The sequence below is a fragment of the Pteropus alecto genome, unplaced genomic scaffold, assembly GCF_000325575.1.
Source record: "Pteropus alecto unplaced genomic scaffold, ASM32557v1 scaffold131, whole genome shotgun sequence".
NCBI classification, from domain to species: Eukaryota; Metazoa; Chordata; class Mammalia; order Chiroptera; family Pteropodidae; genus Pteropus; species Pteropus alecto.
Window position 1 is genome coordinate 12,931,250 of NW_006434709.1, and position 16,697 is coordinate 12,947,946.

The window sequence follows — 16,697 nt, forward strand, 5'->3', positions numbered from 1 at the left end:
GGAGGTGCTAAGCGTTGCACTCGTCGGCTACCGTAGCCCCTGCTAGGACAGCCCGTGCGAACCTGCTGGAGGAGGAAGAGAAAGGCAGAAAGAATCGGGTTACAAGATGGCGGATGTGTAGTGGTTACCGCGGCGGCGGCGTCGGCGGCGGCGGGAGAGCGAGCGAGCTCTGGGGGGCAAAGGGAGGGGAGGGTGGGTAGCTGTGAGTGAAGTGAGAGGTAACCAGGACTCCGCCGGAGAGGTCTCGGTGGCTCTTTTTGCCCCTTCCCGCGGTTGAACCTTAGGAGCCATGGTGAACTCGGGCCTCTCTGGAGCCGCCGCCGCCACCGCCACCGTTTCTCAAGAGTGAGGGGTGCGGACAAGGTGAGCGAGGAGGCGGTGGCTGGAGCGGTGGGGACAGCAGCCACAATGTCGGATACGCGGCGGCGAGTGAAAGTCTATACTTTGAATGAAGACCGGCAATGGGACGACCGAGGCACCGGGCACGTCTCTTCCACTTACGTGGAGGAGCTCAAGGGAATGTCGCTGCTGGTTCGGGCAGAGTCCGACGGTAAGGTTATTGAAACGGTAGGAGAGGGGACAGTGCCTCCAGTTTGTGCATAGTCCTGGGGTTTAGGCCGCAGTCCGTGTACTGTTACCACTGCTTGGGACAGCGCTTTGGCTTTGTGCCTGCACTTCCGTACGGTAAAAACAAACTACTATGTCCGGATTTACCCTTAGACACCAGTTCTGTTTCCTCGTCTCCTACCTCTGTTAAGGATTTGACCCTTTACTCTCCAGTCTCTTCTCTTGAAGAAGGGAGAGTGTGAGAGAGCAGGGAAGAGTACTGAGACAAGCGATTTCTACTCGTCTTCGGGAGCCGATCCTCCCCCTTCTTATTTTTTATCCATTATATGTCTGGTAAAAGGTTTAATGAAACTTCTCTTTCTGGGTTTTTTTGTTTTTGGTTTTTTTTTAACCAATTTTACCAACGAGTCCCAGTTGCCACAGTCGACTGGTGCTGGGGAAAACCAAAAGGCAACTTTCAAAGCCTGGGGTTATTACAGGCTGTTGCCACGATACATGTACGCACAAGCACATATATCTTTGGTCTGGGATCCGTCCAGGCTGCCTTTGTGGGAGTGCTGTGGATACTTCACAACCTAAACAAGTTAGGACACCGAAGCAGATTGTAAACTTTCATTCCTTGATTTGTGCGAGTGTTCTGTGAAGTATTTTTAGATTATAAAATGTAGAGCCCTAATTAAAACCTCGTTGTAATCCGAACGCCTAGACTTGAACATTTATGTGCAGATAATAGAAAAATAACAGTCTTCGATTTATTCTTAATGTATTTTGTACTATTTCAGTTTTGTTCTATTAAATAGTCGTAGACATTTATTTCTACATAAGGTGGCCTACCTTTTGTTGTTAAGAAGAAAAGGATAAATACAGTTCTGTAATTTGTATTTAAATTCCTGTTGTCCTTTGTAATTTGTTTTATTTGTTAAACTGGAAATGCAATAAAATAACATTGTTAAAAAGAGTTCGGCTTCAAGCGTCATTTAGACCTTAAAATTTTCATTTCAATAAAACTTTAATAGTCATCTAGTCGCTTTATATTTTTGGTCTCAATGTTGGTCTTAGATGGATTTTTCTTCCTTTAAGGGTTTCTGGAGATAGGATGCGTTCATTAAATATGAAGCCCAGATCTGGAGAGAAAAAATATGAATTGGAATACGTTTGATTACCCAAAGTCTAGCTAAGTGAAGACATAAAACTTTTTTCTTTTATTTAATGTGAACTCTGATTTTTTTTATTCTGTTTCGTATGTTGAAATTTATACATGTTACATTTTATCTTTCAGGATCACTACTCTTGGAATCAAAGATAAATCCAAACACTGCATATCAGAAACAACAGGCAAGTAGTTGTTTATCTTTAATTTGAAAGACTTCATCTGTGATCATGGAAGTATTAATCTGACAAAGATGGGAAAGCTTTCCTGACAAGAAAAAGCATGTTTGGTAAACAGTTACAGATCATATGTATTTCCCTTGCTGGTTAAAAGTTTCAAACTGAAAAGTGAAAGTTTTTGTACTGGCAGTGATTTATTATCTTTGATTTGAGCCACTGTTAGTTTATATTAGAATACAATGTACTCATTAGTCTTATTTAATTTACAGTTAGCCAGGTCTCTGCTATACTCTGTATACTGTCTTTTATTCTCAATCACAGTTAAAGGAAATGGCATGCAAGAAAACTCAGAGTACTCTTTAAAGCAAGGAAAGCTTGTTTGTGGTGTGAAATTAGATCCTTTGACTCAAACAAAGGTAGAGTTTTGAAGCAGAAGCATTTACATCATGTTCTTTCATTGTATATTTTTAATATAATGATACTTTGCAAAAGTGTACACTGTTGATTATGTAATGTTTTCAGTTAATATTGTCTTATTTGGGAAAAGAAAACCCTATGTTGTTTTAGCATACCAAATTAATCTGAAAATGGCAGCAATGATTCAACCTTTTCTTTATTCTGTGAATGTTTCATTTTTATTATGAAAGATTTCAAAATTGAAAAGTACAGAGAATAACATGAGTGTCTATATAACACTACCAGATTTAACAATGTCAACATATTCTATTTGTTTCAAATCTTTTTGTAATATTGAACATCATGGATAGAGTAAAGCCCCCTTTGTACCCATCTCATTCTATCCATTCTCTGTCTTCCCTATAGGTAACCACTATTCTGAAGTTGATGTGTATTATTTCTGTACATGCTTTTTTACCTTTTCTGCATATGTATGTATCCATGTAATATGTAGTCTTTTGTGTGTTTTTAAACTTTACACAATTGATCTCGTATTCTTACATGTATTCTGCAACTTTCATTTTTCACTCCACGTTATTTTGAAGATTTGTTCATGTTAATGTAGATCTAGTTGTTTTTAAAAAAAACTGTATAGTATTTTGATGTATGATATACACCTATTGTGAGACGTTTGGATAATTTCCAAAAATTTTATTGTGTGTGGTGTGTAAAGTGAATATATGGCAGAGATTTTTTAAGGAAAGATAAATTATTTTAAGATTATATTTACATCATCAATGCCTACTTTCTTCAAGGCCAATGAAAATTTGGATACCCAGAAACACATACTTCCTGTTCGAGGAGTGAAACTATGTCTATTGCACAGCTCATTGTTAGTAAAAGTCTTCTTGTTAAACAATTGTTTTTTGTATACAATATATTCTTAATCAGTTCTTTGAAATATTTTAAATTTTTTCAATGTTCAGTTAATAGTTTTTCCCTCTGCTTAGAAAATTTTTTTGATGGAGAATCAAATTAAACGTTTGTCGTGTATTGAACACCTGAGGATGTTTCCTATACCTTAGACGTTTTAAGGTAGACATTTAAGTAAAACTAATTTCTAAGTCAGCCAGGCAGATGGTTACACTCTGTCTTTGTGCTGAATTTTGCGAGATAGCTACTTAATGATTTTTTTTTGTTTGTACGTTTGCTTGCTTGTTTGTGGGGAAGGAAAGACTAATATTTTGTGTCATATTTCCCCCTATCTGCATGAATATAAAAAACTGTCCTTATATGCGATTCCCTACAAATTAGTTATAATATGGATTCTTCTCAGATTGTATACAAGATCCTTTAGCTATTCTTACTATTGGAAAGGTCACTTTATGGCAGAGTTTTGTGTATAAAATGGTTCCCCCAAATTAGTCCATATAAACACAGTGGTTCTGTAAATACTTTAGAAACTTTGGGACATAATTTTGTGTGAAATCTTAACTCTGCTAGAAAATTAAAGTATTGGAGGAAAGAATATTTATTTAAAAAAATAATACCATTGAAAAATGTTTTCTGTAATCACATTCAAATAATATATGATTGGGCTTTTTTTATATACTTTTTCTAAACAAGGTACTTTTACTAAATAACATTAAAGTATAAGCACTCCTGGCAGAATAATATGGAAAAGCTTTGTATGTAAGAATGATAAACCTGTGTAAATGATAAACTTGTTTTATTTTCTTTATTTTTGTCTAAATTGTATACACTTTTCTAATATAAATCAGCCATTTGGAGGTTGTGTTAAACTTAGTTTCTTTGTAATAGATATTATTTTTCATATTTTTACCAAAGTCTTGTTCAATTTGCACTTTTTGCCAAGTTACACAAATTGGGATTTTTAAACATGTTGCTGTTTTTCTATGTTCATTAGAATTATCTTTTTTAAAATGTCATCATTTAATTTATTCAATAAATTAGTCCAGAAAATTATTCATTTCCAAAATTTATACGAAGTATATTGACCATTAGTGGGTTTTTAATTTTTAAGAAAATGAGTGAATAAGACATAGTTTACAGGATATTTTACTATATTAACATACATTGAATAAATGCAGAGAAGAATATTTGACATTTTTTTAACAGTTCTAAAATGAGCTACGTAATGAATTGTATGTTCAAAATAAGTTAGAATGAGTCGAGTTGAATGTCAGATACTCAAATTTGGTAAGTCATCATGATTCACATTACTTTCTTGTTTACTGTGGGCAATATGAAGTAGTTAATGAGAAGGGGAACATATACTTACCAATAAACTTGTGTTTAAATAAACACATTGGAAAGAAAAGAGACCGATTATATAGTCGAACATGAAATAAAGTGCCTGATATATGTGTCACAATTTTAAGTTATTTAGAATCAGTTCTGCTCATCTGGACTAAAAGCAGAATTATTGGGATATGTACCTTTTATATTTAACACAATTGTGTGTTAATTGGATTTATAAGAGAAGTATAAAGAAGTCTTCATCCTTGGTTTTATTGGGAGATAAGACATAACAGATAAAGCAATTACAGAATAATAAAATAGCTGATAGTGTTTTAATTCAGTCTTCATTGGAAGCCCATGAAAGAATTTCACAGATAATGCAGCTAAGGTACAGAAAAGTTAAGTTTCTTGACCAAGATTATATGCAGGTGTATGCCAACACAAAATATTATAAAAAGCAATTTGGAATTCCACAGAGTTAGGCTGTAGAAAATTAGAGAAAAGGGAAATTGATTTGAGCCAGAATCATTAAGAAAAACTTCACTTTTCTTGGTAGTATCTGCTGAAGGAACTGTGATATGGAAGGAAATCGAATAGCTGACCCAAAAGGTCTTAAGCCTGTGTGCAGCCTAGGTTTCTTATTTGGGAGCTTAGTTTGCCAAACAAAAGGGAGCCATTATAGGTTCTTCAGTAGGGACCTAACATGATGAAAGTGATACTGTGTTTATGAAGCCAGTGTGGCAAAGTCATGAATAATGAATTGGTGGGGAGGGAAACCGAGCTTTAGGTAACAAGACCTTTTGCAATAATTCAAATGCAAGGAAATGAAAGTATGTTTCAGTATAGTAAATGGAAAGTATATTTTCAAGAAAGTGCTGGAAGATTTGGTGAATGATTAAATATGAAAGAGAAGGAATCAAAGGTCACTGGTAGTGTTTTTGAGTCTTGGGGCCAAGAAAATGATGGTTCTTTCCAGAAACTGGGAAGTTAAGAAGCAGTTTACAGTAATCATTTGGTTAGAGGCTTGTTTATTTTAAAAACTTTTTTTTTGAATAGATAATATATTCACATTGTTAAAAATTCAGATAGTATTTGATGAAGTCTCTCTCCCACTCTAGACTCCATACGGTTTCCCTTGCTAAAAGCTACCAGTGTTACAAGTTTCTTGTGTATCTCCCAAGAGGTATTATGCATATGTAAACAGATAGGCACTGTCACATATATTTTTCTTTTTTATTGACATAAGTGGTAGCATACTATATACTGCTCTGTGCTTTGCTTTTTTTCATTTAGGCTTTGAAGTGATTGTAAAATAAATGGAAAGGTCATAATGAATATCTCAGACAAGAAATACCGTAAGAGTTTGTTGTAGGAGATTCTAATTTGAGAATTGTTAAGTGCTATTTTTAGCTGCAAGAGGAGAACTCCTTTGAGAGAATAGATGTAAATTGGAAAAAAAGAACAGTTTAAGGCTGAGCCCTGTTGAATTTTCCACAGTAATTCATTCATCCAGTAATACTTGGTTGAGTGCTGCTTATGGGTTGGTTACTATCTTTAGTTTGGATTTTTTAAGTGCAATTGAAACTTTTGAAGTTTTCAATGGAGGAATGACATGATCCAAAATAGTAACATCAATCTGTAGAATTGAAGAGTGCCAATAACTGAGATGGGATACTAGTTGAGAGATCGCAGCATAGTCCAAGCAAGAAATAATGTTAGATCAGGTTAGCAGTGATGCAGTGGAGATGGAAAGAGGTAGATAGATTTGAGATATATATTGAAGATAAAATTGACAGGGCATGCTGCTATATTAAGTGTTTGGTAATCAGAAAGAAGGAAGATTCAGTAAACAAGAAGAATAAGCAATTAAAAAAAAACGTAGAATCAAGAAAATGTGTTATCTTCAAACCAAGGGAGAACAACATTTTGGTAAGGAAAGGACAGTTGTCAGTCAGCAAATGGCTATTCCATATCCTGCAAGAAACAGAATGAGAACATTCTAGGTTTTGATTAGAAGAATGCCCGCTAAGATGAGGTATGGATGAAAATGTTCATATATTTAGTGTCTCTATTAATTGGCAAAATAATCCAATGAAACTGAGGATGTTAGGATTTAGGCTGAGAGTCATTGTGGGGAATGGACTAATAAGCATACAAGAGAGATTTCTATAATTTTGAATGCATTAAAATGACAGCATGAATTTGTAATAAATAGAGTTCACTCTGCACCTTTATATAGTGTAGAGGACGTAAATTATTAGGTTTGAGAGGGTGAGTAGGATGATGGGTAGGGATGTGTTTTCTGGGTGGTGGTTTGGAACCGGGCCAAAGAGGATTTTTCAGGAATCAGATGGAGACAGATCTTTCTTATTTAGGAGTTTAGGGAGGTGCCTAGATAAATAATAATGCCACGGAGGAGAAGCTTAGGAAGCAAAGTTGTTAAGAACTTTGTGTGTTTTTAGAACTTGTTCACTTTTGTAACACGTCATAGTAAGAATATGGCTTTAATGTCATTATTTCTAGCTATAATTTTGAGCAAATTTTCTCTGAACCTCATCTTTTAAATAGAGATACTACTTACCTTAGAATAGCTGTGAATTAATGTCTGAAACAGTTTAGCACAGTACCTGACACATAAGCTCAGTAAGAGAACTATATTCATCATAATCCTATGATAATCCTGATACAGTCAGCATTTTCCTCTTTTCCAGTGGGGAAAAAAAGATTAAAAAAGCTTAATACTTTGATGAAAGTCACAGAAATAGTGGACAGTGAAACTGAGTCATACTTGGGTCCTAATTCTAGTCAAGGTTTATCCCCTTGTATCCAAATATGTCACAGATTTGGGAAAGATATTGCTAGTGTTGGTGGTAAGTAGTATCATCATGTCTGTCTTGGACTATATGTCATACCATACTAGATTCTAAAAATTCATCTCAGAAAGACTACATCAACTACTATTAGGAACACCTAGAGAGTTAGATGCTGCATTATGGTTAATCTCACTCATTTTCAGACTTTTAATTTTGAATTTACAACTTAAATTTGATAAGCCTGCTATTTCCATTTGTTTTCCTTTTTTAAAAAAATAGTATTCCTTTTGAAAAACTTAAGCTCTGTCTATATTGAATTTTGTCAGTCATTACATGCAGAGATAGGGTTAGTCTGGCAAACGGTAGAATCAGATATTTCATGACTGGATTTTATTCATGTTAATAAAGTGGATCCGTACTGGGGGAGAAAACTGAAAGACATTCTATTAGCTTATTAGCTTTTAAATGTGTCGCATATCTTTGTGAATATGATATACAAACTGGAGACCCTCCCCCCAAAAAAGATGTGATGTACCAAGTTTTAGATATAGTTTTAAGATGTCATTTAGAGTCTGGGTTAAGAGCCTCTGATTTAAACAGTACATGGCTAAATAGTGTGTTTAAATATATAAAACAAAATAATTTCATATAGTGATACTACATTACAAAAATCTAATTCAGTAATGACTAAACTGTCAAGCGTCTCCAGCTCATGTCTTATTCCCATGCTGGGCTTAGACGTAATCACCTTTCTTATTTTTTTAAAGGACCAGACCAAATATAACTGACTTTTTCTATTCTCCCTGCAAGCTCATTTTAAATCTGATTTCCATGGAGACATAGTGCTGATTAAATGTTTTTAGTTAGTGGAGGGAAAAGAAAGAAAAAAAAAACTCTAAGCTTCTCTTAGTTTAAACAGAGACATTAATAACATGCTTAGATATTTAGATATGTGTGTGATGCATAAATGAGCAAAAAGAATGTCACAAAGCACAGTGGTTGAAAATAGACCTTACTATGAAAAGTTGAGCTTGGCTGGCTATATCTAGGCTTTTTGAATATATAGGAAACCCCGACATTGACCCTTTTCATTCTGTTTTAAATATTCTTGTGCCAACTTTGTGTTCTCTCGTGTAGGAGTTTTTTTTTTTTTTTTTTTACTTCAGCCTTTGGAAAAAGCAGTTCTGAGAAGTGCTTCTTCGGGGTTTTTTGTTTGTTTGTTTGTTTTCTGAGACAGTGTGCGGGATGGGGAGAAGGAAGGATGAAATTTGTTACCCATTTGGAGTAGAAACAGAGCTAGAAGGTGCCTACTCTGATGGCACTTGCTTGTCTTCTGTTAACCAGCTAGAGGTACATGTAGGTCAGGTTCTCAAATTTGATTTACCAGAATAATTACCTGGTACCCTTGTTAAAAATAAAGATTCTTGGGCTTCACTCCAACTCTGTCCCCAAAGGATAGGAAAGGGAATTTGTCTTTTGACCATCTCCCAACGTCAGTCCTCTTTGCGGTGAAAAAGGATTCTGAATATAAATCCCAGTTAGTCTCTGAGATTTTGACTGGCTTAGGGAAAAGAGTTGAGAATGAAAAGGAAAGAACAAAAAATGATGAAGAGTTGGACTCAGTTACCTTAATTCAGACTTTGTTGCCTACTTGGACTTTCTCGGAAGGTAGATTGGAACCAAAATGGAAAGGACCTTGGATGCCTGGATTAAGGGTTTTGGCTTTCATTTTCTTGTACTAGTGATCTCCAAAATGCAGTACACATTACTAAACATTAAAATTTGAGAAGAAACCTGTTTTCAGAAATTGAGTTTTGCTAATATTTGGTAAAGTCAGGTGGTCACGAGTCATAAATAAATGTGATATTCTGAGAGAAGAGCAACATTTCCATGAACTGTTCTCCACCTATTGTGAATTATTGTAGCCTTTCTATGCAGATAACTGTTTACAGATATATTCCAGTTTAAACTATCCTGTAACCCTTACAAAATGAACAAGTGCCATAAAAAAGGTTGAAACCAATATTGGTGCAAGTGAACAAGATAATGGTCAAACTGACATTTACACTCCTAGTGTAATTGGTCTGTCAGCCAAGTGACGAAGCAGAAACAATGATAAAATACATCTTACAAGAAGTTGCCCTTTCCAGAAAATTCAGAATTATTAAAAAGATGATGTTACATATGGATTTGTATGAACTGTCATTTATAGGTGTACTGAACCCTAAGTGTATATTGGGTCTTAAAAAGCTAATGATGATATGGAGATATATTTCAAACCTTTCAAAATATTGCTTATTTAATTTTTAGTAAACCTTTTTATTTCTACTTTGGGGTGTGCTTTTAAAAGTATTGCTATACTAATATTGTTTTCCTGTATATAAAATGTAAGTAATTTAAGGCACAGAGTTAAAAAAAAGTTTTGTAGATCACTGTTCATGAAGCTGTTTTGAGGAGGGGTCTAAAATGATAGATAACTCAGGGCCTGAAGAAAGTACTCAGAGCCTGAGTAGGTGCCCTAGTTAAACCTAAGTAGCACTGTTTTTATCTTTTTTTTTTTTTTTTACACGGAGATTTTTAGTACATTTTGTAAAAAGAGTTCTGGTTTTTAAAAAAATATTTCAAAACCTCTTCTGTAGTTTGTGGGAGACACTGAAAGTTGTTAAACAAAAGTGTGATCTGATAAAATTTTAGAATACCTGGTGGCAAATTTTCCTTCCAAGAAGCATGGCCTGGCAGAAACTAGAAAACAGATTTCTAACTGTCCTTCTTACCTGATTACACAGCAAATAAGTTTTAATCTGGGACTTAGAACAATTAAAGGATATTTTTCATTTACTGGTTAGAACTACCAAATATTGAAATGTTTTCATTTTAAAGACTTTGTCTTTATTGTCTGGAGCTCACTTTTAGTTTTACATTTTTTAATATGAGGGCAAATGAACAATTATTAAATATAAAGAATTTCCATAGATTATATTTTTGGTAATTAGGATATAAATTCAAATGCACGTTTTTTGCAAATCAGTTTAGCCATATTAACTTTTATTATGTATCCTAAAATTTTTTATTTCATTTGAGTGTTTCAGTGATTTTAGTATTTAAACGTTTGTGTGTTAATTTAAACTCAAACCTTAGTTTTTAATAAAGGGGTTAACAGCTTTCTCCCAAAAACAATAACTCACCTTTTGGTAGGGATGTAATTAAGGACATTCTGAGAAAACACTTAACCTGAACCTAGAATTATTGATTTTTCTATAACCTAAGCTATTAAACTAGATACTATTTCACCATTGTTTTGCATTCCTTAATGCCCTGAACACTTTTCCAGATTAAAAAAAAATTTTTTTAAAGGATTAAACTTTAATAATTTTCAGCTACTAGTTAGCCTATATGCAAATAGTTGACAACCAGTTTAAAGGGAAAAATAAACTCGTAGGTGGTAGGTGGTTATTGAGTGGAACAGCTGTCTTTCTGGAAACAATAGGAAATAGACGATTAGACTTGTCTACTTACCGTTTGGCCAAGAATGGCTAAACTTTCCATTAAACATTATCTTGGTAGCATGAGCCAGAGCTTGCTAACCCTTTTTAATATTTTTTGTTTTAGAAAATTGTTCAATGTCATTTTTAGTACCAAAGCTACTAGTTCATTGCCAATATATTAAGTTTCGAAGGATAACAAAATACAGTTATATGATGTCAATTGATTGTACATTAATTACACTTAGAGGGCATTTGTCATTGCTGTGCTATTTTTATTTATACTTTGTAAAACGTATATTTGCTGTTCTATAAAATTAATCATAGCATTCACTTTAACTACCAGTTATTTCTTTTCTAATGTAATGATGTAGAAATCTTTGCTTTTTTAACAGGATACGTTAATCGTTTGGTCAGAAGCTGAAAACTATGATCTGGCTCTGAGTTTTCAGGAAAAAGCTGGCTGTGATGAGATCTGGGAAAAAATTTGTCAGGTAAGTTTCTTTGAACTTAACTTACATTTATATGCCTTCTTGATATTTTTTTTTCTTTTTACTCAAAAGATATATGTTATAATTTGGAAAGATAATGTCTTCATATGAGGTTTTGGAAATTGCCTTTATATTTTACAGCCAATTCTTTTACTTAGAATTAAAAAAGAATTACCATAATTTTGTGTACCACTTTAGGTTTTGATAGCATATATTCATAAATAATACCCTGTAAAATGTCAAGATCTTTAAAAAACAAAAACTAAAAAACATTATGTTCTAAGGCTTTTAGATTTTTGATGTTTAGTAACCCATTTTCCTAATGGCTATGAATACTGCATGATCACTAATGATCAAAACTGCTCATGACTTCAACTCATGAAGAACTTATAGTGTAGCAGGACACAGGATAGGTGGTAACTCTCAGGTAACTGGAATTTTTCAATAAAGTTTTTTATTTTAGAAGTTTCAGATTTACAGAAAATATGAGCAAAAAATAGAGTTTCTATATGCTCCCCTCCTTGACATCTCCTCCCCCCACCTATTTCCTCTATTATTAGCATCTTATATTAGTATGATATGCTTGGCACAATTAATGAACCTAATGTTTATACATTTATTATTATTTATACCTTATTATTAGCTAAAGTCTATTCTTTATTTAGATATCCTCCACCCAAAATTCAATGTCCCTTTTCTGTCCAGGATCCCATTCAGGATTCCCCATTATATTTAATCATTATATCACCTTAGGTAAATCTTTGCTGCAGCAGTTGGTAACTAGAATTTTAAATTAATCGTAATATTCATTTTAACTACCATTTTCTATAGAAATCACTGTTTCAGGGGTTGCCTAATGTTTTTTGACACTTGTCATTTTCACTTTCATTAGCTTTTCCTTCTAGTGATTCTTATCACTGAAGATTCTTGAGTTAGTTTTATGCATCTGACTGCAGTCATTTTTTTTCCTTGGTCTTCTCAATAACAGTGCCACACAGCGTAGTAAAGTGGCCCAACTAAGTGCAGTGCGAACCTTCTGACTCCATATAAAGCTTATTTGCCATATAACTCTAAATCACTAAACTTAAGTTGGGAGTAGATGGTTTCTTTCCTACCTCATATCTTACTATGCATCATGTATTACTGGAGCATAATTAGTATACAATATTAATTAAAAGAATAGCAGTTGATGAACAGTTGAAAACACTATTTAATTGGTACAATATACATAGAATATAATGCAAATTGTTTTATTATTTCACCTTTGGTTTTGCCTGTTTTCAACCTGGAAATTTGGTGGTGATGGCAAGAAGGTCCTAATTTTTACCTTTTTTTCTTCATGTGTTCTCCAGGTATTGAGATTAATTTTATGTTTGCAAAGTTTTCTGTAAAGTGAGATGTAAGATTCCAGACTTATACACATGCAGTCCACAAATATTTGCTGTTCTATTTTGATGCAATAAACGTGTCGTGTGTTCATCCATGAATTATGGAAAAAACTGATTTAAGAAAATGCAAACAGAATGAAGGATATAAAACTTCAACAATAAAAGAATAATAACTTTACCATATTATTTATGACTGTTCAGAATATTAATAGCAGTATATTAAGACTTTTTTGTTTTAAATTCCTGAAAAGTTATATTTTATTCTTCCATCCTCTGAAACCAGCATGGCAACTGGTACCTGTTATGCATACACTCGATATATATTTAAAGAATGAATTAATAAAACAGAAGACAAACATCATTTTAAAAACTAGGCTGTTGATGTATATATATGTTATAACAAATTTATATACTGATAATATTTTTCAGTGATCAGCATATTAGGTTATACCTTGCCCAATTTCTCCCCTCCCCACACCTCAGCACCTACTATTTAATATATGCTTTTGGAGACTTCATACATATGTCCTAGAAATTTTTGCTGAAATTTGGTTCTTACTCTTTTCACTTACACAGTTCAGGAGGTCCCCAAGATCACTCTCAGGTTCATTTAATTCACTAGAAAGACTCACGGAACTCTACAAAACTGTTGGAATCATGGTTGTAGATTATTACAGCAAAAATAATACAGATTAAAATTACCAATGGGAAAAGGCACATAGGTCAAGGGTCTAGGAGAATTTCAGGCATGAACTTCCATTTTTCTCCCAAGATAGTCCTTCATACAGCGCTTAACTTCTTTCATCAATGATGTATGGTAACATGTACAGAGTATTGCTGACTAGGGAAGCATACCTAAACCTTGGTGTCCAGCATTTTCATTAGGAGTTAGTCATAGAAGCAGGCTGACTGCCGACAAAGCTGACTTAAGTTTCCATCACCTCCAGAGGTTGACCTCTACTATCAACCACATAGTTGCCCACATATGGAATATCTGTCATAGCCTAAAGCCCCCAGGTAAACAAAAACACTTATCAGACAGCTTACTCACAGCAGTTAGAGGTTACCTCTCAGGAACTAGACCAAGGCTAAACCTTTCTTTGGGCAAGATTAATTCTTTACTGCAAAGGGTGCCCCTTGTCCATTGGCTAAGAGATTTTCTTAACAACAAAACAACCATATTTGTCTAAGCATCTACATTTAGTATAACATTTATATGACAGAGCAATACTATCAGTATGAATATGCCTAACTTTTAGAGGACCCAGTCTGGGGTAGAGATAGATTTAAAGAAACAACTAATCTGTCCTTTAAAGCCACTAATTTGATTACTCATTCCTCTCCTATTGATTGCAATTTGTACTTTATAATAAACTTGTACAGAAGTATTTAGCATAGAAATTAACTGATGGTTAACAAAATCCACTTGTTCTTCAGGCCAGTCATTGTCTATCAGCATTAAATTCTAAGGAGGCTTTAACTCAATCTCTCAATACATTTGATCAGTCATAAGGTTTATGCACATAAGGCAGTTGAACCAACAATGCCAGTGTTATACCATATTGCAGTATGGTAGTAGATGTAATTTGAAAAGTAAAAGTCAATAGATACTGGCATATTACTAGCATCCCACTTAGTTGTTAACAGTTGGTTCAGTTCATAATCATATCATATGACAAAATGTCTCCCAGAGTGGTATCACTCATCATGTTTATTTATACGTTTCCATTCGACCTTGTCAGGTTCTAAGAGCAGCTGTGGTCTTGGTAAACATACGGCTTCATCCTTTCAGGCATCTGGTATAATTGAGCTAAGAGAATATCATCCTCTTGCTCTGAGCCTTTTTAGTAGCCTTTCAGTGTTAACTATTGGATTTTCCTCGTTTTATCTGTGTATTCATTCCTTTGCCTTCAGTTACTGTTTTTCCTCTCCATCTGTCATTGATCTTTACCTAAACTTTTCCACCTTTGGAAGGGATTTTAGATTTGGCCACTCTGCTGGTTCAGGCAAGGTTAATTTTTTACTTTTAAGATACACATGTGTTGCTGAATATACGTTTAGTTTATTACTTCTAACTACTGCATGATATTCCACAGAGCCATATGTTAGGTTTTATTTTTCAGTTTAGGAGGTCATTGCTGACCTTTGAAAAAGCAGTTTCAATTTCAGTAAAAACCATATTACTCAGTCATTTCTTAACGTCTTATAATGAGAAAATAGAACTCTTTGAAAAAGTTTGATGCTCAGAGAGCAATAAGTATCTTAAGAGAAATGGTGAATGGTAGAACAAAAAGAACCTTTGGAGAGGCAGAAATTATAAAGCTGAGAGCTGCGATAATTGACATATATTGAGCTTTTAGAAAGCATAAAGTCAAAATTACATATGTAGGAAGTTTTAACCTCAGAAAATGGTAGAGACATTTTCTTTGAAACAGATAAAGGAAATGGGTGAAGGTAAGTTGTGAAATGGAGAAGAATGTTGGAGGAAGTTGAGTACTGATGATGTCTTCTTTTCAAAGGAAAGAAAGTCTCTTCTGAGACTTGAAAAGGAGAAAAAAAATAAAGCAACAGCTGCAAAGGACTAGAGTAGGAGTGCTGAAATAACACATTTTCATTGAAAACTGTATTGATATATTGAGAATCCATTCAGCACATTTAGTTGACTGACTTCAAGAATGTTAAGGTCATACTATGTTGCATTAAAATTCTAAAAGTTCAGTGGCCTGTCAGACACAACAAAAGTTTGTTCTTCCCTTATGCTATTTGACCAATGATGGGCAGGGTTGGAGGAGAAGGGGCTGCGCTCATCATTCAGGGACCACCCAGGTTGATAGAGAATTTATTTTAATACTTCCAGGATCATTGCAAAGTGGGAAAGATGGCAAATCAGAGCATTGGCTTTTAAAAGTTTCTGCTCAGAAGTTAAACATGGCACTTTTGCTCACATTTCATTGACCAAAGGAAGTCACAGCTACATCTGACTTCATGGAGGCAAAAAATCTCAGGTACCACAAAAGGGAGAGAGCCAGAAATACTTGGTGGACAGCACTATTGACAACTAGATAAGACACTTAGGTTTATGTGGAATTGACAGATCATATCAATGAAAATTAAGTTTAGGAGAGAATCCAGGAAGCTTGTAAGGATTAATACTAGATAACACAGCAATAAACATGCTATAATCTAGTGAACTGTGCTTTTAGTCTTAAACATGTGCAGAATATTCATTTGAAGTATAAGTTAATGCCTCTGATTTTCTCTTTTTTTTCTTTATAACCTCTAATTATTTTTCTTGTTTCTTCCCCCCACCTCACACTTCACTCCTCTTTTCTCTGGCTACTGTCAGAGTCTTCTGGCTTTAACTGTTGTCCTAATACCAGATCTCTATCTTCTGTCCTATTCTTTTCCCTGAGTAGTAGGCCCATGTATTTAGTTGCCAGCATGATATTCATATACCTCGAACTCCATAAAACTGAACTCTTATTAACCATTCCACTCCCATGTTGCCAGTTTTTGTCAAAGGAGCCATAATATTTCTAATGACAGGTTTAAAAACTATGGGGTCATTTTTGCTTCCTTCTCTTTTTTGTAGCTATTCCTTATCCTGTCTCACCATCACTATCCAAATTCAGTTGTTTTGTATAAACTTTGAAATAACACCCTGATTAATATATGTTCTCAAATTTATTCTATACAGCTAATACCTGGTGAACTTTCTAAAGGACAGTCCTGCACATTTGCTTCCCTGCACAAAAATTCAAGTGTTATAGCTTGATATTCCATGATTGGACTTCAGTCTACATTTCCAGTTTTGCTCTTTGCCATATGCATGTCACATATTTTCATCTCTCTGCCTGTGTGCTATTCCTCTTGCACTTTGATTACCTTTATCCCCTACCTGAATCTTATCCTACCTTTGAAAGTCCGTGTAAGGTCTCAAATGCCACTACTTTTATGATGACTTCCTTA

At 34.3% G+C, this 16,697-nt stretch overlaps 1 protein-coding gene across 2 annotated transcripts in view; it reads left to right on the forward strand.

Annotated features, from left to right (window-relative positions):
- Positions 1-95: 95 nt before the first annotated feature.
- PPP4R3B (protein phosphatase 4 regulatory subunit 3B) overlaps positions 96-16,697 on the forward strand; it is a 57,576-nt gene continuing 40,974 nt past the window's right edge. Inside the window, exons 1-3 of one of the 2 annotated variants that reach the window (XM_006909588.3) lie at positions 96-550; positions 1,847-1,902; positions 11,245-11,343. In XM_006909588.3, the coding sequence (XP_006909650.1) occupies positions 409-550; positions 1,847-1,902; positions 11,245-11,343 (297 nt within the window). In that variant the 5' untranslated portion in view covers positions 96-408. The remainder of the gene's footprint in view (positions 551-1,846; positions 1,903-11,244; positions 11,344-16,697) is intronic. The other variant, XM_006909589.3, reaches the window with a different exon arrangement.